The sequence below is a fragment of the Somniosus microcephalus genome, chromosome 18 (genome assembly GCF_052327205.1).
Source record: "Somniosus microcephalus isolate GS21.2 chromosome 18, FLI_Smic_1.0, whole genome shotgun sequence".
Lineage (NCBI taxonomy): Eukaryota > Metazoa > Chordata > Chondrichthyes > Squaliformes > Somniosidae > Somniosus > Somniosus microcephalus.
This window is the reverse complement of record NC_141004.1, coordinates 20149126-20171560: the sequence shown is the minus strand read 5'-3', so window position 1 is coordinate 20171560 and position 22435 is coordinate 20149126. Positions and strand designations below refer to the sequence as shown.

At 48.7% G+C, this 22435-nt stretch overlaps 1 protein-coding gene across 3 annotated transcripts in view; it reads left to right on the top strand.

Annotated features, from left to right (window-relative positions):
* Positions 1-22435, top strand: part of LOC147105087 (N-fatty-acyl-amino acid synthase/hydrolase PM20D1-like) — a 99766-nt gene that overhangs the window by 50112 nt on the left and 27219 nt on the right. For all 3 annotated transcript variants that reach the window (XR_015081675.1, XM_086011164.1, XM_086011165.1), the window contains exons 7-8: positions 10079-10140; positions 14438-14516. Coding sequence is in view for 2 of the 3 variants with exons in the window: in XM_086011164.1 (XP_085867290.1) it covers positions 10079-10140; positions 14438-14516 (141 nt within the window). In the remaining variant the exon portion in view is untranslated. The remainder of the gene's footprint in view (positions 1-10078; positions 10141-14437; positions 14517-22435) is intronic.

Below are 22435 nucleotides of genomic sequence, written 5' to 3'. Positions count from 1 at the left end.
CGCCTGTTTTAGCGCAGCAGCCACCTCTTGGGGCGATGCGACTGAATATCGGCGAAGGTGGCACGAACTTGCACCGGGCGCAAACTTTAGCGGCCGCCTGACTTTAGCGCCCCGAACGTGGCTATACTGAATTTCTAGGCCAAGAAGTGTAATCTAGTCAGTGAAATGTTTTTTTCGTGACGAGCCGAGAGCACCAAGCAGCAAGAACACTTAGCTGCCTGGTACGCACGGAGCTCGCAAGGACGGCAGCCATCTTCATCGGCGCCATCACAAAAAAACACATACCGACATATACACGCATACATACTTTAAATATAAATAAAGCAGACATAAAATAAATAAAAGACATAAAAAGACAGCACATAAAATGAACAAGCAATAATGTAAAAAAAAGTAATTTCTACAGTAATTACATTGATATTTCTACCCAGGCTTCTAGAATAATCTCTGGTTACATTAGATTTGGTACATAAGGTATGCTTTTAACTTTTGTGAGAAACTTGTCCCTAAGGGCAAACCCATTATACTGCCTGTAATGCCCGTTATGTCTTAAAGAGTTAAGGGAGTCACATCTTGCCCATCACAGATTTATTCAGCCTTGTGTCACACACAGTAGGTGATTTGTAGTAATGAGAGTATTAAAAAAACTTCAACAATATAGTTTGATCTTAGTAAATTATGTTACAAGATCTTTAAATTCCTTATCTGATATATTTATACTATTTCGCCCTTCTACGCCTCCTGGTCACATTTTTCATTACCTGCTCACCTCAGTCCCAGCCAGAACATCTGGACTACCACCCCCATAATAGACTGAGTTGAATGTTTTGTAATGTTGAAATGTTAATTTATTTTTAATGGCGTACAGAACCTCCCATCCACTCCCTTCCTGATGATGGGCTGCTCCAGTGACATTATCAACTGGGAGAGTCCCGAGTGACTCCAAACAAAACAAAAAAGGGGCCATGACTTCAAACCAGGTTAAGAACCACTCGAGGTACCCAGCCTAAGGAACCCCTCAAGCTGTAGGGCAGGGATGTAGCTTGCTCAGCCTATTCCTTGAGGTTTGACAGCTCCAGAACGGTTCGCAGCCTGGTTTGAGGTCATGGACCCTGCTGTCTTGTGTGGAGTCCCTCCAGACTCTCCCTGTTGATGATGTCGCTGGAGTGACCTAACAGCACAGGAGACCCAACTTCAGGTTCCGTAAGCCGCCTGCTCATTACCATGGAGCCGATCTGAATTTCTGCCCGACGGTGATATCACCAAAGAGGCATAGCAGCAAGAGAGACTGGATTTAAGAATCTCCATGCCAGGAATAAACTTGAGGTTTTCACTGAAACGTTGAAAGAAATTTTGTTCAGACTGCTATTTTCTTGGAAGAGATCTTTCTATCTCTGTGACGTATAATTGGCTCTGACCCATAAAGACAGGGTTCTTTTCAGTTGGTCAGAGATGTAAGGTTCTGGAGGCATTCTGGAGTTTTGTTTTGAGAGGCAGGGAGCAACCTTGCAGAAATGTTCTGGTTTGGGTAGAATCCAGGTTAGTGGCATTTCATCTTTGACTAAGATCAGAACTGTGGGCGTTCAGGCCAGCTGCGATCTGGGGCACGTCAGGGGTGGGGTGGGTGAGGGGGTGGTCAAGCACAGATAGCCTCGTATCACATGATGCTGTTGTTGCTGCCACATGAACTTTTTATGCTGGTACACCGTGAAGTACAGGTCTGGAAGCTGCGAACCAGTGCATGGGGTGTTGACAGCACGTTACGCGTCATGTGAAATCACTTCGCAAGCTGCCAAATTCCACTAAGCTTGTGTAAGCATGAACCCTGGTCTTTAAACCATTCATTAGTTTTTTTTCATTCATTCTCAGGATGTGGGCGGCGCTGGCAAGGCCAGCATTTATTGCCCATCCCTAATTTGCCTTGAGAAGGTGGTGGTGAGCCGCCGCCTTGAACCGCTGCAATCCGTGTGGTGAAGGTACTCCCACACTGCTGTTAGGGAGGGAGTTCCAGGATTTTGACCCAGCGACGATGAAGGAACGGTGATATATATTTCCAAGTCAGGATGGTGTGTGACTCGGAGGGGAAACTTGAAGGTGGTGGTGTTCCCATGCGCCTGCTGCCCTTGTCCTTCTAGGTGGAAGAGGTCGCAGGTTTGGGAGGTGCTGTTGAAGAAGCCTTGGCGAGTTGCTGCAGTGCATCTTGTAAATGATACACACTGCAGCCACGGTACGCTGGTGGTGGAAGGAGTGAATGTTTAAGGTGCTAGATGGGGTGCCAATCAAGCGGGCTGCTTTGTCCTGGAAGGTGTCGAGCTTCTTGTGTTGTTGGAGGTGCACTCGTCCAGGCAAGTGCAGAGTAAGCCATCACACTCCTGACTTGTACCTTGTAGGTAGTAGAGAAGCTTTGGGGAGTCAGGAGGTGATTCCCTCACCGCAGAATACCCAGCCTCTGACCTGCTCTTGTAGCCACAATATTTATGTGGCTGGTCCGGTTCAGTTTCTGGTCAATGGTGACCCTCAGGATGTTGATGGTGGGGGATTCAGCCATGGTAATGCCGTTGAATGTTAAGGAGAGATGGTTATGCTCTATCTTGTTGGAAATGGTCATTGCCTGACACTTGTGTGGCACAAACATTAGCTTTACATTGCTAGGTACTAATGGTAAAAGCACCTTACAACTGTCTTGTTGAGTTTTAGATTTGGGGTGTGCGAATGGTTTTCATCTTCTTTGTGGCTGTTGTTAGAATCATATGGTTACAGCACAGTAGGAGGCCATTCGGCCCATCGAGCCCGTGCCGGCTCTCTGCAAGAGCACTTCAGCTAGTCGCACTCCCCCGCCCTTTCCCCGAAGCCCCTGCAATTTTGTTTCCTTCAGGTACTTATCTAATTCCCTTTGGAAAGCCACGATTGAATCTGCCTCCACCACCCTTTCAGGAAGTGCATTCCAGATCCTAACCACTCGCTGCGTTAAACTTCGCAGGTTCTCACAGGAGAATTTTGTGTCACAGAAATTGATTGCCCCCAGTGCGATTTCAGAATTTTATGTTATGCATGGAACGCATTCTGCAACATTGTCAGTGTAAAGCTCAAGGCTGTGATAACCACAATCTTCCGAGTGCCAAAACCAAGGCATCTTGTTACCACACCCAGCCTCCCAGCATCACTTCTGCCTGTGCTGATAGTTCAGTTCCGTGTTACAGCATAGAGTCGTAGAATGTTGCAGCACAGAAACAGCCTACTCAGTCGAACAGCTCCTCTCGTGTTAGTCCACCCTTTGCTAATCGTTTCACACAAATCTGATCACTGGGGAAAAGACTTCAGCAGGCAGCTCGTGCAAAGAAAAGCAGCATAAGTCTGATCAACATAGACTTTTTTTTGTCTTTTCCTTCACTTTCATCTACATGTTGGGGGAAAAAATGGGCTATCTTTCATATCCTCTGTCTATTTTTACGCATGGATATGACTTAAAAAAAAATTCTGGTGCTCAGAATCCAGGGCAGTCCTGATTCCTTTCTGCTTACAACAATAGTGTTTTCTGTCATTCTGGCCCAGTTTCCACCAAAATGCATTGTGCAATGCCAATATGACACAATGCATTTATGAGACATGCCCCCCTGAATCTCGTCTTCCTTCAGCTCTACCACAGTGGTACAGGAACCAAGTGAGTTGGTTGCACTGAATTCTGCGACCTGTGAGCTGACCTGGGTGATTATAGTGATCATAGTGTCAGCTGTGACTCAATTAGTAACACACCTCACCTCTTGAGTCCAAAGGTTGTGGGTTCATAGTCCCACTCCAGCGACTTGAGCACAAAAATCTAGGCTGACACTCCCAGTGCAGTGCTGAGGGAGCGCTGCACTGTCGGAGGTGCTGTCTTTCAGATGAGATGTTAAACAGAGGCCCTGTCTGCTCTCTCAGGTGGACATAAAAGATCCCGTGGCACTATTCTGAAGAAGAACAGAGGAGTTATCCCTGGTGTCCTGGCCAATATTTGTCCCTCAACCAACATCACTAAAGCAGATTATCTGGTCATTATTGTTAGATCCGGGTATCTTAATGTTGTGTCCTTCAATAATCAGACAAAAGACTGCAGGGAACGATCAACAGGTGTTTACTGAATGAGGGTTCAAACTGCAACTGACTGTACAGAGCACTACTCAGGGTTTATATACAGGTGTGGTCACTGCCGGTACTACAGGATACAGGAGCTGTAAAAAGTAGTTCTCCCCCTTAAAGGTACATACATTACAATTCCTCCCCTTTTAGATTAACAGTACCATAACACTCATTTAACAATTAAATATCAAACTAATTACAATTAACACTTTTAACATGCAACATTAACTGGAAATAGTCTATTTATAAATTCAGTCTTTGGGGAGGCTTCCTGATTCTTTCTGGATAACGCCTTTCCCGAGTGTCTCGCTCTTGGTGCGGAGGCGATTCTAACACCCTGTCGTCAGTTGATTCATCAGCTTCCAATGCTATTGTTTCTGAGGTAGATGCGACCTGTACGTCGGGTTCCTCACCAGGTACGTATGGCCGAGACATGGGGTTGACTCGTTCCTGTGACTCTAGGATCTGGTCAGCATGGCGTCTCACAATGTTCTCCCCAACATCCACTGTGTACATTAGTGGCCCCTGCCGTGTGCATATCGTTCCTGGTTGCCATTTCTCTGTTCAGTAGTCGCGGGCCAAGACTGGTTACCCTACATTGAAGCTCCTTGTCGGCTTCTCATTGATGTGCTGGAATTGCTTATTCTCAACATCTCTTCGTACATTTGGTCTGAGCAAATCCAGATGAGATCTCAACCTTCGGTTAAAGAACATCATGGCCGGGGCCTGGTTGGTGACTGCATGTGTCGCATTTCTGTAGGCTAACAGGAAATTGTCCACCTTATGCTGCAGTGGAATGTCATCATCGCACATGGCCTTTACTGCTCTTTTAAAGGTTTGTACGAACCTCTCAGCCAATCCATTTGTGGCTGGATGATACGGGGCGGATGTGTAATGCCTTACCCCATTCCTTTTCATAAATCTTCGAAACTCTTCGGACACAAACTGTGGTCTGTTATCAGAGCAAATCTACTCTGGCAAGCCGTTCCTGGCAAAAATGGCCCGTAGGACTGCAATCGTTTTCTCCGTGGTGGTGGAGGACATTTTGATCACCTCAGGCCATTTCGAGTGCGCATCCACGGCTATTAAAAACATTGAGTCCATGAATGGACCAGCAAAATCAATATGCACCCATTGCCATGGAGATGAGGGCCACTCCCATGGGTGTAGAGGGGCATGTGGCGGTGCATTTTGGACCTTCTGGCATCCTGAGCAGCTCTTTGTCAGGTCCTCGATTTGCTGATCGATCCCCGGCCACCACACATAAGCCCTAGCAAGGCTTTTCATTTTCACCCCTCCCAGATGACCTTCGTGAAGCTCATTGAGCACTCTCTCCCTTAACTTGGGTGGAATTACCACTCGGGATCCACACATCAAGGTCCCCTGGCATACTGACAGCTGTTCTCTTCTGGATGAGAATGCTGGCAACAGTGAGTCGCCATATGCTGGCCATCCCTTCACCGTCAAATCATATACCTGAGACAGTGTCGGGTCATTTCGGGTCTCCTTCTCTATACCAGCGTTAGTTACTGGCAAGCATTCAATTATAGTCGAATGAAATATTTCGACAGGATCCACTGCTGGTGCTTCCTCCGCAGTAGACAGTGGCAGGCATGATAGCCCATCAGCGTTTCCATGCTGTTTCGTGCCCTTATACTCGATATCATATTGGTGCGCCTCTAGGAAAAGGGACCATCTTTGTAGCCGTTGCGCAGTCATCACCGGAACGCCCTTCTTTGGATTAAAGATGGAGACAAGTGGTTGGTGGTCAGTCAGCAAGGTGAACTTCTGCCCGTGCAGATAGTGATTGAACTTTTTCACTCCCCACACTAGGCTGAGGGCCTCCCTATCAATCTGGGCGTAGTTATGCTCGGCTGAGGCTAGTGACCGAGACGCAAAGGCTACTGGCCTCTCCAAGCCGTCCGGGAATTTGTGCGACAGCACCGCTCCAATGCCATAGGGTGATGCATCACACGCCAACCAAATTGTTAGTGCTGGGTTGAAATGAGCCAACACCTCTTTTCATGTGATCAATGCTTTGCTCTTCTGGAAAGCTCATTTACATTCGTCACTCCACTTCCATGGTACCCCCGTTTGCTGTAGGGTGTTCAGTGGGTGTAGTACGGTAGACAAATTCGGCAAGAACTTATGGTAGTAGTTCACCAGCCCGAGGAACGACCTCAGTTGTGACACATTTTCCGGTGCTGGAGCCTTGACTACTGCCTCAATCTTTTCAGGGGACTTATGTAACCCCTCTTTATCAATAACGTGGACACAATACGAGATCTGCTTCTGGAAAAACTCGCATTTGTGGTGATTAGCTCGGAGCCCATATTCCTTCAATCTAGTGAGCACCTGCTCCAGGTTGGCAAGGTGATCACTGTCATTTTCGCCCATGACCAGGATGTCATCCAAATAACACTGGGTCCCTGGAATCCCTTGCAGGACTTGATCCATTGCCCTTTGCCAAATAGCCGGAGCTGATGCTACCCCGAACACCAGCCGGTTGTATTGGTAGAGACCTTTATGAGTGTTGATCGTGAGGTACTGTTTCGAGGCTTCTTCTACCTCCATCTGCAGGTACGCCTGGGCCAGATCAATCTTAGTGACACGTTTCCCTCCAGATAGCGAGGCGAAAATATCTTCAATCCACGGAAGCAGATATTGTACAGTGTGAAGGACCGGGTTCACTGTCACCTTAAAGTCCCCACAGATGCGAACCTTCTTTGGTTCCCCAGGCGTATTACTCAACGACCTCTTCATTACAGGAACGATGGCTGTAGCCCACTCGCTCCAGTCCACTTTGGACAGTACTCCTGAACGTTCCAAACCTTCCAGCTCTGCTTCGACGGCTGGGCGGATCGCATAAGGTAACGGTCTGGCCTTAAAAAACTTTGGGCTTGCATTTTCCTCTATTTTGATCGTCGCTGTTATGCCTTTTAGTGTTCCGAGTCCCTGCTGGAAAACTTCTTGTGCGTCAGTTAGCATTTTTGACAGTCGTCCAGGTGTGACGTCGTCATCCTTTTTGGCATCTACAGTCAGTGCTTGTATGTTCCGAGTCCCTGCTGGAACACTTCTTGTGCGTCAGTTAGCATTTTTGACAGTCGTCCAGGTGTGACGTCATCATCCTTTTTGGCATCTACAGTCAGTGCTTGTATGGAATGCCAATCTAACTGTATCTTCCGGATCCATTCACGTCCTAGTAGTGGTGGTCCTTCATCTGGCAATACATATAGGTCCATTTTTGGTGTTTCCTTGCCGTTATATATAACGTTCACCCTTATTTTTCCTTTGGGGTAGACTATTTGCCCCATGTACGTCTTCAAGACAATCTTTGTATCTCTCAAGGGTATATGTGAGAATAGCCGCTTGTAGGCCCTTCGGTTTATGACTGTTAGGGCTGATCCTGTGTCCAATTCCATTTTCACTTGGACTCCGTCTATCTTGAGTGTGACCCAGATAGTTTGGTGATCCTCCGTTTTGATCACATTATGTAGTTTCAGACAACCCAGCTCCTTGCTTCCGGAGTCTGTATCACTCTTCTGTTCGTCTGAACTACTCTCTGTCACTTTATGTACCTTCTTGTACTTCTCCTGTGGAGATTTCTTGCTGCTGGTTTTCTTTCCCGACCTGCAGACTCTTGCTATGTGTCCTACTTTTCCACACTGTCTGCACACTTTGTCCTTGAACCAGCAATCATTATGGTCGTGTGTTGTCTGTCGCAGCGATAGCACTTCACTGTTCCGCATGACATTTCATTTGTGCCATATTCTTGCGATCTCCGTTGTATCTCGGCAGCGCCCCGTGCGGCTGCTTCGTGTGATACTGCAATGCTGAAAGCCTTGTCCAGCGTAAGATCCTTTTCTGATGGAAGCCATTTCTGGGTTCCTTCACTTTGAAGCCCACACACAAACTTGTCCCTTAAAGTATCTGCTAGTCCCGTTCCAAATTGGCAGTGTTTCGATAGCTTGCGCAGTTCCGTTAAATACTCAGCATTACTTTCATCTTTATGCTGGTTCCTTTTGTGAAACTTAAATCTTTCTGCTATCAGCAGCGGTGTGGGGTTTAAGTGGTCCTGTAGGATTGACACTATGTTTTCAAAATCCTTTTCTGCTGGCTTCTCTGGGGTTACTAGGTTTCGTAGTAAGCCATACGTTTTTGCACCCATTGAATTCAACAATACCAGCGCTTTCTTGTCATCTGGCACTTCATTCGCCTTGCAGTATACTTCTACGCGTTCGACATATGTCGTCCAATCTTCGACTTCATTGTCGAACGCTGTGATACTGCCACTCTTCGGCATTTTTGGGTGTGGTTAGACTGGCTTAAAATGGCGTCTCCCGCGCTTTCCTTTCTTCCCCGCTGCGGCTTAAAATGGTGTCTCCCGCACTTTCCTTTCTTCCCCGCTGCGGCTTAAAATGGCGTCTCCCGCGCTGCTGCCAACGCCGCTCTCGCCGGTCCTCGTGGCAAATGGCGACGCCCTGTGGGTTTCGTGCGCTGCTCCTGCGCTGCTGCCAATGCCGCTCTCTGCGGTCCTCGTGGCAATGGCAGCGCCTCGCGTTTTCCTGCGCGCCTCTCTCCCCCGTTGACACTGCTCGGCCCTTGAACACCAGCTGCGCTCTGCTCTCTCTCGCCTCTCTCCCCCGTTGACGCCGCTCGGCCCTTGAACACCGGCTGCGCCCTGTGCGCTCTGCCCTCTCTCTCTCCCCCGTCGACGCTGCTCGCCCTTTTTCTGTGCCGGTCGGTCGGCTCTAGCCGCCGCTGTCCGGGAAGGGTCTGTGCAGTACCTGTTGCCAGCCCGTTTTGCTGGACCACCGTGACTGGAAAGCCAAGCCTGGCTCTCGACAGCCTCCCCTGCGATGCCCGTGCTTCTGGACTCGACCTCCTTCCACTGTTCTCCAGGAGCGAATCCCTGGGAGGTGATGCAGAGTTGCAGGTAGGTTCGAATCTTTCTCGTCGCCAATGTTAGATCCGGGTATCTTAATGTTGTGTCCTTCAATAATCAGACAAAAGACTGCAGGGAACGATCAATAGGTGTTTACTGAATGAGGGTTCAAACTGCAACTGACTGTACAGAGCACTACTCAGGGTTTATATACAGGTGTGGTCACTGCCGGTACTACAGGATACAGGAGCTGTAAAAAGTAGTTCTCCCCCTTAAAGGTACATACATTACAATTATCACATTGCTGTTTGTGGGAGCTTGCTGTGTGCAAATTGGCTGCTGCGTTTCCTACATTACAACAATGACTACACTTCAAAAAGTAATTCATTGGCAGTAAAGCGCTTTGGGACATCCTGAGGTTTTGGAAGGCACTACAGAAATGCAAGTCTTTTTTTGGAAGATGGTATTGGAGCCATTTCAGTTTGAAAAGATCATTAAACCTCCGGCTCCTCATTAATAATACACTAGTGTCGCAAATACAATGCTGCCTTTAGCAGGTAGGTCTACCCCGTTCTGTTTAGAAATTGAATTCACAAGTTTTTTTTAATGCTATTACAACTTGCATTTACTCAGCGTTGTTAGGATAGAAAAACCTCCCAAAGTACTTCACAGAGGCATAAGGGATGACGATCCAAAGAAGGAGATATTGGGAGGGGTGAAGAGATGGGCTTTAAGGAGGTTCTTAAAGGAGAAGAGGGAGGTGGAGAGGCGGAGAGAGAATTCCAGAGCGTGGGGTCCAGATAGATGAACACAAACCCATTTATTTTTAATCACCAAACAGACAAACATTGTGCAGGTGCCCAAGCGCCCTGGGACGTTTTGCTACATTAAAGGCGTTAGACGAATGCAAGTTGTTGTTGTGCAAGGGAGCAAGAAACGTGCAAAGGTGCATTTTGAGTGCGTGAATTAGTGCACAAAGACTGATGATACAAACCAGTCTACTGAAGCGGAGTATGTTTGTCATCTTTGTGTTTCAATCTGTACGGTGTAAGTAAATATCCCTTTCTGTTTTTGCAGCTTCGCTTCCCTCTGAATGTAGTCATGGCCAACCTGTGGCTGTTTGCTCCACTTGTCAGCAGGTAGGTAATGACCAAGAAACAACACTAACCTCTCAGTATATTAATCTGATTATAGTTCAGCAAAAGGTCCAGGAACTGCTGACCTGGCTAGCAATGACCTGGGAGCGAATAGGCAAAAGCTGGAGTATTAGCATTAGATCGGGCTGGGTAACATTCTTTCATGTCAGGTGTTGGTGTTTTTTTTTTAGCTTTTTATTTTTTCCTTCCCAGCCTTTTTCTCTCTTTACGTCTCCCACCATCTTTCCAGCTGTTTCAGGTGGGCCACTGTTCCAGCCACTCCATGTTGCCCAGTTGTAGGCCTTGTACCACCATTCAGCCTCTTCTCTGAGACGATCATCCTACTTGGTGTCAGCCGTGGCTCAGTGGGCAGCACCTCGCCTCTGAGTCAGAAGGTTGTGGGTTCAAGTCCCACTCCAGAGACTTGGCTGACGCTCCAGTGCAGTGCTCAGGGAGTGCTGCACCGTCGGAGGTGCCGTCTTTCGGCTGAGGCGTTAAACCGAGGCCCCGTCTGCCCTTTCAGGTGGATGTAAAAGATCCCATGGCACTGTTCACAGAAGAGCGGGGAGTTATCCCCGGCGTCCTGGCTAATAATTCTTCTTCTCTCTCTTCTTAGGTAGTCTCTTGGAACCGAGGATGACTTGCTTCCACATTAAAAATGAGTTCTCAGGTGACTGATGAGTCCAATGCGGGACCTACAGTCTCTGTCACAGGTGGGGCAGACGGTGGTTGAAGGGGCAGGTGGGTGGGGTGCTTGGGTTGACGTGCGCTCCTTGCGCTGCCTGCGCTTGACTTCCGCTTGCTCCCAGCGAAGAGACTCGAGGTTTTCGGCGCCTTCCCGGATGCTTCTCCTCCACTTTGTGCGGTCTTGGGCCAGGGATTCCCAGGTGTCGGTGGGGATGTTACACTTTTTCAAGGAGGCTTTGAGGGTGTCCTTGAAGCGTTTCCTCTGCCCACCTGGGGCTCTCTTGCCGTGCCGGAGCTCCGAGTAGAGCGCTTGTTTTGGGAGTCTCGTGTCGGGCATGCGGACAATGTGACCCATCCATCGGAGCTGATTGAGCATGGTCAGAGCTTCGATGCTGGGGATGTTGGCCTGAGCAAGAACACTGATGTTGGTGCGCCTGTCCTGCCAATGGATTTGCGGGATCTTGCGGAGGCAGCGTTGGTGGTACTTCTCCAGTGCTTTGAGGTGCCTGCTGTACATGGTCCATGTCTCTGAGGCATACAGCAGGGCAGGCCAATAATTATCCCACAACCGACACCACTAAAACAGATTATCTGGTCACGTTGCTGTTTGTGGGAGCTTGCTGTGCGCAAACTGGCTGCCGCATTTTCCTAAGTTAAAACAGTGACTGCACTTCAAAAAGAAAAGTACATCATTGGCTGTGAAGCGCTTGGGGACATCCTGGGGTCGTGAAAGGTGCTATATAAATGCAAGTTCTTACTGGCTCCTGGAAGTATCAAATCCTTTGCCTGTTAAGCACACGAGAGTCTGATTATCAGTCTACACCATCATTCAAACTCCTGTCCCCGTGGGACAACGGGTCCTAGGGTTGATTATCAACTTGCCACCCAGGTGTCAAACTGGCATTGCGGATTGGTCTGTCGATATCGAAACTGCACGATTCCCATTTCCATGATCCGCTCAGACAAGTTGACGATTTACCCCCTGATTTCAACCGTACACTGGCTGGAATGCCTGCTCGATTTACATAGAATTTACAGCGCAGAAACAGGCCATTCGGCCCCACTGGTCTATGCCGGTGTTTATGCTCCTCACGAGCCTCCTCCCGCCCTACTTCATCTGACAATGGTAAATGGTATGTTGGCCTTCGTAGTGAGAGGGTTTGAGTACAGGAACAAGGATGTCTTGCTGCAGTTGTACAGGGCCTTGGTGAGACCACACCTTGAGTATGTGTGCAGTTTTGGTCGCCTTATCTGAGGAAGGATGTTCTTGCCATGGAGGGAGTGCAGCGAAGATTCACCAGACTGATACCTGGGATTGCAGGAATGACGTATGAGGAGAGATTGGGTCGATTGGGCTTATACTCGCTGGAGTTTAGAAGAATGAGAGGGGATCTCATTGAAACATAAAATTCTAACAAGACTAGACAGACTAGATGCAGGAAGGATGTTCCCGATGGCGGGGGAGTCCGGAACCAGGGGTCACAGTCTAAGGATAAGGGGTAAGCCATTTAGGACAGCGATGAAGAGGAATTTCTTCACCCAGAGAGTGGTGAACCTGTGGAATTCTCTACCACAGAAGGCAGTTGAGGCCAATTCATTAAATATATTCAAGAAGGAGTTAGATATATTTCTTAAGGCTAAAGGGACCAAGGGATCTGGGGAGAAGGCAGGGACAGGGTACTGAATTTGAATGATCAGTCATGATCTCATTGAATGGCGGAGCAGGCTCAAAGTTTCTATGACCCCTATCAGCAAACTCTTCTGTTCCTTTCTCTGTCGTATACTTGTCTAGCTTCCCCTTAAATGCGTCAAAAAGTGCAGTTAAATTGTATTTTTAGTCTATTCACTATGCGCTAATTCGTTTTTCTTTAGACATTTTTATGTTTTTAGCCAATTAAAAGGACAGAAAATCGCAGGCTGCACGATTTCCCGTTTTGGGGTCCCGACACATGCAAGGGGCACCAAAGTGGAAAATTCCCCCCTTTAGGGCCTAATTGGGGAGAGTTTCCCTCTGAACGCCTATCCCACCAGGAGCTGGCCTGACACTGGCCACACTCATTTCACATCGTGGACCTTCATTCCGTTAGGCTGGGCTGGAGTCAAAGGCCAGAGAGACAGTGCACTTGAACCCTTGTGCCGCTCTATGACGACAACAACAACTTGCATTTATATAGCGCCTTTAACATAGTAAAACATCCCAAGGCGCTTCACAGGAGCGTCACATGCAAAATCTGACACCAAGCCACATAAGGAGCTATTAAGACGGGGGACCAAAAGCTTGGTCAAAGAGGTAGGTTTTAAAAAGAGTCTTAAAGGAGGAGAGAGAGGCGGAGAGATTTAGGGAGGGAATTGCAGATCCTAGGGCCTCGGCAGCTGAAGGTACGGCCGCCAATGGTGGAGCGATAAAAAGCGGGTATGTGCATTCTCAGCATCTTGGATTTTAAAACGTTAGTGATCAATTTCTTTTAATACTCTACACTTTTGCTTCTACTCATTTATTCTTTGTGGGTGGGCTAACCAAACACCAGCATGAGTCGCCACAGTCACGATCTTACAACAAAAATTCTGATCAGCAAAGTTCATGTTCAAACGCTTGATGCATTTCTGGGTGCAGTATTTTTACATACGTAAAATAAATAGGTTAAAGCTTGTGAAATAATGCAGATGGAATGGGGTAGGAGTTTATTAAGAAATCGGGCATGAGCTTGGCCAATTAGAAGTTCTTTTTTAATTCGGTGTTGGGCAAGGCAGGCATTTATTGCCCATCCCCAACTGCCCTGAGAAGGTGGCGATGAGCCATCACCTTGAATTCCTGTAATCCTCGGTGCTGATGCTCCCAGGATGGCGAATTCCAGAATGTTGACCCAATAACGATCAAGGAGCATGCGTCCAAGTCAGAAGATTGTGTGTGACTTAGATTGGGGATCTGGGAGGTGATGGTGGTCCTACAGCATTGCTGCTTCTGGTGGTCGAGGTCACAGAAGAGGCAGCTACTGTTGAAGGAAGTTTGGTGAGGCGAGATCCTGGGATGAGAGGGTTGTCCTATGAGGAGAGATTGAGTGGAAAGGGCCTAAAGTCTCTGGAGTTTAGAAGAATGAGAGGCGATCTCATTGAAACATACAAAATTCTTAAGAGGGCTTGACAGGATAGATGCTGAGAGGCTGTATCCCCTGGCTGGGGAGTCTAGAACAATGGATCACAGTCTCAGGATAAGGGGTTGGCAATTTAGGACTGAGATGAGGAGAAGTTTCTTCACTCAGAGGGTTGTGAATCTTTGGAATTCTCTACCCCGGAGGGGTGGGGATGCTCAGTCATTGAGAATATTCAAGATTGAGATCAATAGATTTTTGGGCTCTAGGGGAATTAAGGGATATGGAGATCGGGCGGGAAAGTGGAGTTGAGGTCGAAGATCAGCCATGATCTTATTGAATGGCGGAGCAGGCTCGAGGGGCCGAATGGCCGACTCCTGCTCCTATTTCTTATGTTCTTATGAGGTGCTGCAATGCATCCTCTAGATCATACATATTACTTACTTCCCTATTAGATGGACACAGCTAGAGCACATACAGCAGAAAGCTGGTACTTATTTTTTTTTAATCTCTCCTTGTAATAGGATGATGGAGAAGACACCAAGTACCAATAGCATTGTCAGGACAACTACTGCAGTGACAGAATTTCACGCTGGAATTAAGGTAAAAACCAATAACTAATTTTGATCGTTGAGAGGGTTCGGAGAGGAATTTTCCATTTTTTTCCCCTCTAGTTGGTCTTGGGTTTCTGATCTGTTTTTTTGTTTCTCATGGGACCTGGCACTGCTCCAGGGAACCCGCACAGCCAGCTTGCCGGCTTTTCAATACTGGAACTCACCAATGAAAGCAAGGTGAGAAGACAACGGCAATTAAAGGGGCTGAAGCCGTGACAGGGAAATATGCCAGTAAGTACAGGTAGACTATCCTTTATCCGAACTTCCGAAAACCGAAAACCTCTAAAAACCGAAAGTTTTTTCGTTCAGCGTAAGTCGTGCGCACGACCCCGACCCCCACCCCCGACCCCCCCGCCGACGCTGACCCCCGCCGACCCCCCCCGCCGACCCCCCCGCCGACGCCGACCCCCGCCGACCCCCACCCCCCGACGACCCCCCCGCCGACCCCCACCCCCGCCGACCCCCACCCCCGACCCCCCACCCCCCGCCGACCCCCCCCGCCGACCCCCACCCCCGACAAATTTCCCAGTCTTATAAAATACCTTCTGAAATCCGAAATTTTCCGAAAACCAAAACACGGCTGGTCCCGAGGTTTTCGGATAAAGGACAGTCTACCTGTACTCAGCACTTGCAACTGCTTTCTTACCTGCTTGTGTGAAAGGGTTTGTTCACAATACTTGTGCTGAGAAGTTACTTCACACACTTTGGAGGTGTCATCTACACTTTGGAGGTTCAGAGGCCATGCCTTCAGCTGCCTCGGCCCTAAACTCTGGAATTCCCTCCCTAAACCCCTCCGCCTCTCGACCTCTCTCTCCTCCTTTAAGCTGTTCCTTAAAATCTAACTCTTTTCAATACAAAAACTGCAAACGCGCTGTATTTTGAATGGCCCGCACATAAAAGGACCGCGCAGGGCCAAACAAAATTAGCAGGAACATTGGTAGGGGTTTGAGGCATGGTAAGAAGTCTCTTGACATGATATACAAGGCATCACAGTTGTATGAGACAGGGTCACCATTGACCAGAAACTTAACTGGACCAGCCACTGTGGCAACAAGAGCAGGTCAGAGGCTGGGTATTCTGCAGCGAGTGTCTCCCCTCCTGACTCCCCAAAGCCTTTCCACCATCTACAAGGCACAAGTAAGGAGCGTAATGGAATACTCTCCACTTGCCTGGATGAGTGCAGCTCCAACAACACTCAAGAAGCTCGACACCATCCAGGACAAAGCAGTCCGCTTGATTGGCAACCCATCCACCACCTGAAACATTCACTCCCTCCACCCCCAGCGTACCATGGCTGCAGTGTGTATCATCTACAAGATGCACTGCAGCAACTCACCAAGGCTTCTTCGGCAGCACCTCCCAAACCCACGACCTCTACCACCTAGAAGGACAAGAGCAGCAAGCGCATGGGAACACCACCACCTCCAAGTTCCCCTCCAAGTCACACACCATCCTGACTTGGAAGTATATCGTCGTTCCTTCATCGTCGCTGGGTCAAAATCCTGGCACTCCCTCCCTAACAGCACTGTGGGAGCACCTTCACCACACGGACTGCAGCGGTTCAAGAAGGCGGCTCACCACCACCTTCTTGAGGGCAATTAGGGATGGGCAATAAATGCTGGCATTGCCACATCCCATAAACAAATTTTTAAAAATGGACCAGCTGCTCTTTTCCCGATGTACGTTTTCATATATTCCACATTCTTTCCTTCAGTTTCTTCCTCCAGTGATGTCAAGCCTGAGACTCAATCCCGAGACACCAAACTCGCTAACCACCACCTCCCCGCCCCCTAAGCCCACACCCCCAAGAAACCATGCGACTGATTGGGAAATTTGTAGCTCTGGAGCAAGTGTCAGATGAGATTAATGACACAGTCACCAGTTGTTGGCATTGGAGCCAGTTCAGAGAGGCCTAGCAGAGCTAGGGTTGCCAACTCTAGTCAGATGTATTCCTGGAGCTTTCCTCACCTGACTCCCGCCTCCGACTGTCCCGCCCGGTCAAACAACCTTTTTTGCCCCCATTTCCAATATTTTTATCTATCTATATATATAAAAGAGCTCTTCTGTCTGTCTGTCTGTCTGTCTGTATGTCCTCTATACACTCAAAAGTTATAGAGCGTACCTACACATATGTTATATCAAAAGAAAGCTTATGATTATGGAAGTGTCATAGGTGTATTTACTTTTTGGTCAGACAAAAATTGTTCGGACAGTATACAAAAAACTTTCAAAAAACGGACAACTCCGCTCATTAGCATTGAGTGACGTGATGGTTGACCAATCGTAATGGGGATAGCATTGAGTGACGTGATGGTTGACCAATCGGTGCATCACGGGGGGGGTTCATTGTGTGTGTGCGCTGGCCATCCTACAGGGGATAGCGTTGAGTGATGTGATGGTTGACCAATCCTACAGTTGAGTGACCTGATGGTTGACCAATCGGTGCGTCACGGGGGGGCGTTTCATTGCGTGTGTGGGCGGGCCTAATCCTTCTGAGCTGAGGTGAGTGGCGGCCATCTTGATTCCTAACTATTGATTTATTTTTCCCACTTTGTGTGTGTGGTAATGGGGATTAAATGATATGGAATATAGATCTCCAGCAAAAAAAAAGTAGGTTTTAAAAGAAAAAAAAAATCCATTTGCAAAGGGGACTCGGGCTTTCCCCCACCCCGGCGGTGGATGAGCTGCCTGCAGGCCTCAGGCCTCGAAGCCTCGGCCTCTCCTCGCCAGCCACGCCTGAGCTAGGCACCGCCCGTCCCGCTGGGCCCCGATTCCAAACCAGCGGCCCGCGATCGCCGTCATCTTGGTAAAGGCTTCCGGGGCGGGGTGGAGCCGAGCATGGCCATCGCCGCCATCTTGGTAAAGGCTGGGCGGGGCGGGAGACAGCGCGTGGCGTGAACGTCGGCGGCGGCCCGGAGCGGGACCTGAGCTAAGGTGAGTCGGGCCGGGCCTCACGCGCTAGGCCACGCACGGGCTGGCCCTGAGGCGCTGATCCGCACACGGGGGCTTCGGGTCACCGCGTCCGGGCTCTGAGGAAAGGGAGAGAGAGAGGGAGAGAGAGAAATCAGGGAGACACAGGGGGAGGGAGAGGAGAGACGGGGGGAGGGAGAGGAGAGGGGGGGGAGAGGAGAGAGGGGGGGTAGAGGAGAGGGGGGTAGAGGAGAGGGGGGAGAGGAGGGGGTGGGGAGAGGAGAGGGGGGAGAGGGGAGGGGGAGGGGAGAGGGAGAGGAGAAGGGGGAAGGAGAGGAGGGGGGGAGGGAGAGGGGGAAGGAGAGGAGGGGGCGGGAGGGAGAGGAGGGGGGAGGGAGGGGGAGGGAGGGAGAGGAGGGGCGAGGGAGAGGGGGAGGGAGGGAGAGGAGGGAGGGAGGGAGAGGAGAGGGGGAGGGGGAGAGGGGAGGGCGGGAGAGAGTAAAGCAGAGACGGGGTAGGGAGAGAGAGCAGGGAGGGAGAGAGGGGGAGCGAGGGAGAGGAGAGGGGAAGGGAGAGGAGAGGGGGAGGGAGGGAGAGGAGAGGGGGAGTGAGGGTGAGGAGAGGGGGAGGGAGGGAAAGGAGAGGGGGAGGGAGGGAGAGGAGAGGGGGAGGGAGGGAGAGGAGAGGAGAGGGGGAGGGAGGGAGAGGAGAGGGGGGAGGGAGGGAGAGGAGAGGGGAGGGAGGGAGAGAGAGTAAAGCAGGCAGAGACAGGTAGAGGGAGAGACAGAGGGTGAGAGAGGGAAAGAGTGAGGGGGGTGGGAGAGGGAGGGAGAGCTCACCATCTTCCTTCCTTCTTTCCTTCGTAGGGGTGCATCGGGCCAGGCCTGAGGCGTTCCCTCCCCCCCTCTCTCTCCAGGCTAATCCCGAACTAAATCCAGCAGTCTCACTCTCTCTCTTCCCCCCCGTCTCTCTCTTCTGCCCCCAGTCTCTCTCTCTCTCTCTCTCTCCCCCGTCTCTCTCTTCTCCCCCCAGTCTCTCTCTCCCCCCCCAGTCTCTCTCTCTCTCTTTCCCTCTCTCTCTCTCTCTCCTTCCCACACAGACAGACAGACAGACAAACTCTTTTATATATATAAAAATTATTTCTACTTTTTTCATAACAACATGCCCTCAAAAAACCCTCGGCACCGCCGGGCACTCCAGCTAGTTACCAATAAATGAAAATGCTCACAAAAAAAAGGAGGGAAAAAAAACCCCACAATTTTAATTGAATTCCTATCATAATTGTTGTCTTGCATTGGTCCAGGAGATGAAACTTTAATATAAACATAAATTGCTGGAACTACTCAGCAGATCAGTATTCCCAGCACTTTCTGTTTATATTTCAGATTTCCAACATCCGCAGCATTTTGCCTTTGGATGAATCTGTAATTCCTGGGAACTCCCGGACAATCCTGGAGGGTTGGTGACCCGAAGCAGAGGAGAGATCCCACCCCACGGCAGTAGTAAAATTGGTATCTCTTTTTAAAAAGAGTATTTAAAAAAATTAAAGCCATGAATGTACGAGGGGTAGGGTAGCATAGTGCTTATGTTACTGGACTAGTAATCCAGAGTAATCTGGACTAATTATCTGGAGACATGAGTTCAAATCCCACCACGGCAGCTGGGGAATTTATAGAACATAAGAAGCAGGAGTCGGCCAAACGGCCCCTTGAGCCTGCTCCGCCATTCAATAAGATCATGGCTGATCATCAACCTCAACTCCACTTTCCTGCCCGATCTCCATATCCCTTGATTCCCCTAGAGTCCAAAAATCTATCGATCTCAGCCTTGAATATACTCAAAGACTCAGCATCCACAGCCCTCTGGGGCAGAGAATTCCAAAGATTCACAACCCTCTGAGTGAAGAAATTCTGCCTCATCTCAGTCTTAAGTGGCCTACCCCTTATCCTGAGATTATGCCCCTAGTTCTCGACACTCCAGCCAGGGGAAACAACGGGCAGGAATTTAACTCGGGAGTCGGGTAGGAGGCGCGACTACAACTTTCGGGGTTGTAGTCCCGCCTCCATCGAGTTCTAGCCAACCCACCGACCATAGAGCACATATACCAGAAACGCTGTTTATGGAGGTCACGGTCCATCATCAAAGACCCTACCCACCCCAGCCACAGTCTGTTCGCCCTCCTGCCATCTGGGAGACGCTACAGATGCATTCGCACCCATACGACCAGATTTAGGAACAGCTTCTTTCCCAGGGCTGTCATCCTACTGAACTCCACAAATAAACTCTAAAGCCTGCACATCTGCCAATGCACTTTATTATGTTTATGTTAATGTATTACAAGCCAAATGTATGTTGAATGTTTAAATGTCTTAATCTAAATGTACACTCTCGGGAGCCGCAAGCCTACATTTCGTTGTACTGCACTTGTGCACTAACAATGACAATAAAAGTTGATTTGATTTGATTTGATTTGATTTAACTTGATTGATCTTCTTGAGCCCGCCCAGCAGGCTCAGCAGGCCAATTAAGGGCCACCCGGCAACAGGTGATGTCACAGACTGAAATTTCATCTGTCAGGAGGTTTTGACAGATGAAATATCAGTGTTTTCACAGCTGTTTGAAGCTGTCAAACACTGACAGTCTTACTTCTAACCTGAGCCCTTCTCCACAGACTCGGTTAGAAATCTCTGCTGCACAGAAAGCTGAAGGCTGTCACTTTTGACAGTTCGCAGCCATTCTGCTTTCTGTGCCGGTGAGATGAGGGACTCCCGGGACCTAAAGGAAGGAAGGCTGAAAAGGTAAGAAAAGGTAATTTACACTTCTTTAATCACTTTAGACACACCAAACACACTTACCTTTGCACTCATCCACACATCACTCACCTGAACACCGACATCTCGACCACGCCAAGTTAGAGGAGGCGGGCCATCGGGAAACCCGAACTTCAACCTTCAAAATCGGGATTAGGCTAAAAACTGCCTGTTAACTTCCCGCCTCGGGTAGGCGGGTCCGAATGCGGGGCGGGTACCCGTCTCCTTTGAAACTGGCATGGAGGCGGGTTTGGGTGCAGGATGGGGTCAGGACCCCTGATTTCGGGATTTTAACCCCCCTCCCCCCCCCCGCCTCCAATCCCGACTCCACGGCACAATGAAAATCCTGCCCAATCTCTCAGCATCTACCCTGTCAGAGAATATCGGCCCAATCTACTTAATCTCTCCTCAAAGGACAGCCCTCTCATCCCAGGAATTTAAATTCGGTTAATTAAATAAATCTGGAATAAAAAGCTAGTATCAGATTGTCGTAAAAATCCATCTGGTTCACTAATGTCCTTTAGGGAAGGAAATCGGCCGTCCTTACCTGGTCTGGTCTACATGTGACTCCAGACCCACAGCAATGTGGTTGACTCATAACTGCCCTCCGCAATGGTGGCTCACCACCACCTTCTCATGGGCAATAAATACTGGCCTTACCAGCGACTCCCACATCCTTTGAATGAATTTTTAAAAAGTGCTTTTTTCTTCAGCAAAAGAGGAATATGGACCAAAAAAATCATTCCCCCTCTCAAGCTTTCAATCCCCTTAAATGACTGCTAGGTTCAATACTGCAGTCAGTTCAGAGCAGCTGAGAGCTCTATGTTGGATGTTTTTGAAGAAAGAACTGCTAACAATGTGAAGCTGCTAACGATATGAAGCTAAGCGTTGACATAGGAAGAATCCGATTTCTGTAGGAGATACCAATCATTGGGATTGTCAGCATCAGGTTATTGCTTAACTGTGGATGAGCACATTTATGAACAATTTTTATAACCAAATCCAAAGCATCTCCCAGTGCCAAGGCAAGCTGTGTGTAGTGCAGCAAGATCAGATTAAGATGCCTGAGCCATTCTCAATCATTCAACCAGAAACTCAACAAGGTGTTTAAATATTGACTCGTTACAAAACCAGATTGGCCGATAAGCTTCAGTTTGTTGTAGGTGACTGCCATTATTCCACATTGTGATCTTTTGTGTTGTACAGGGCTTCATAAAGGGGCTTGTTCAAACTTGCAGCTGTCGTCAGTTTTGAGTCAACACACAAACTAATCTCAGTGCTTTCTCTCGTTCTCGCATTTGGTCCACCTTCCTCTCTCTCAATCTTAATCTCTCTCTCACTCGCACTTTTGCTCTCGCACCATCTCGCTCTTGCTTTCTCTCTCTCATTACTCTCGCTCGCTCTCTCTTACTTTCTTGGCTCCCTCATTGCTTTCTTTCTTTGTCTCTCTGTCTTTCCTTTTCGCTCTCTCTCTCTTTCCTCTCTCTCTACTCGTAACTCTTTCCAATTTTTGCTCATTGTTTGCAAACCTATGGAGTGAATAATTCATATTTCTCACTGTTAAAATTTCTAATCAATCCCAGTAATGTGAAGCCATTAATGTTGGTGTTGTCTCTGATCCATAACTAGATTTAGAAATTTTGGGTGGCTGATGGACCTTTGGGTATCCTGGAGTGTGTTGGTGTGCATGGCATCATGCACGATAAATGGATCTATAACATACATGAATATTGGGCTGCAACAGAGAATATGGGAAGCCCTTAGTATCTACCTGGGCTATTGGCTCCTGGAAAAGAACTTGGGTCTTTGAGAGGAAAATGTAGCTCTAGCTTTTGGTTTTATAAAGTGTTATCCCACACTCCAATTTTCACCTCTCCTGAAGCTTTTGACTGTTGATGTGGGGTACAGTTCCATGGATGCCAATGGCTCTCCAATGCCCCATCTGAGTAGTCATTCATATATGAGTTTTAGGCATTGAGTATTGACAGGCTGTTCGACTGTGGAGATTTTCCCAGACAAACCCTTTCCGGTTCTCCACTGACAGCCACACAAAAACAGTTTCCAGCAAGATTCACTAGACAGTAATCAGAACCCTCATTGTCCCTTCCCCAGCCCAGCACTGGAGCCAGTTATTGCGTGCAAATTGCTGAGGTCAGTTAATTCAGCAAAGACCTGCTATTGAACCTGG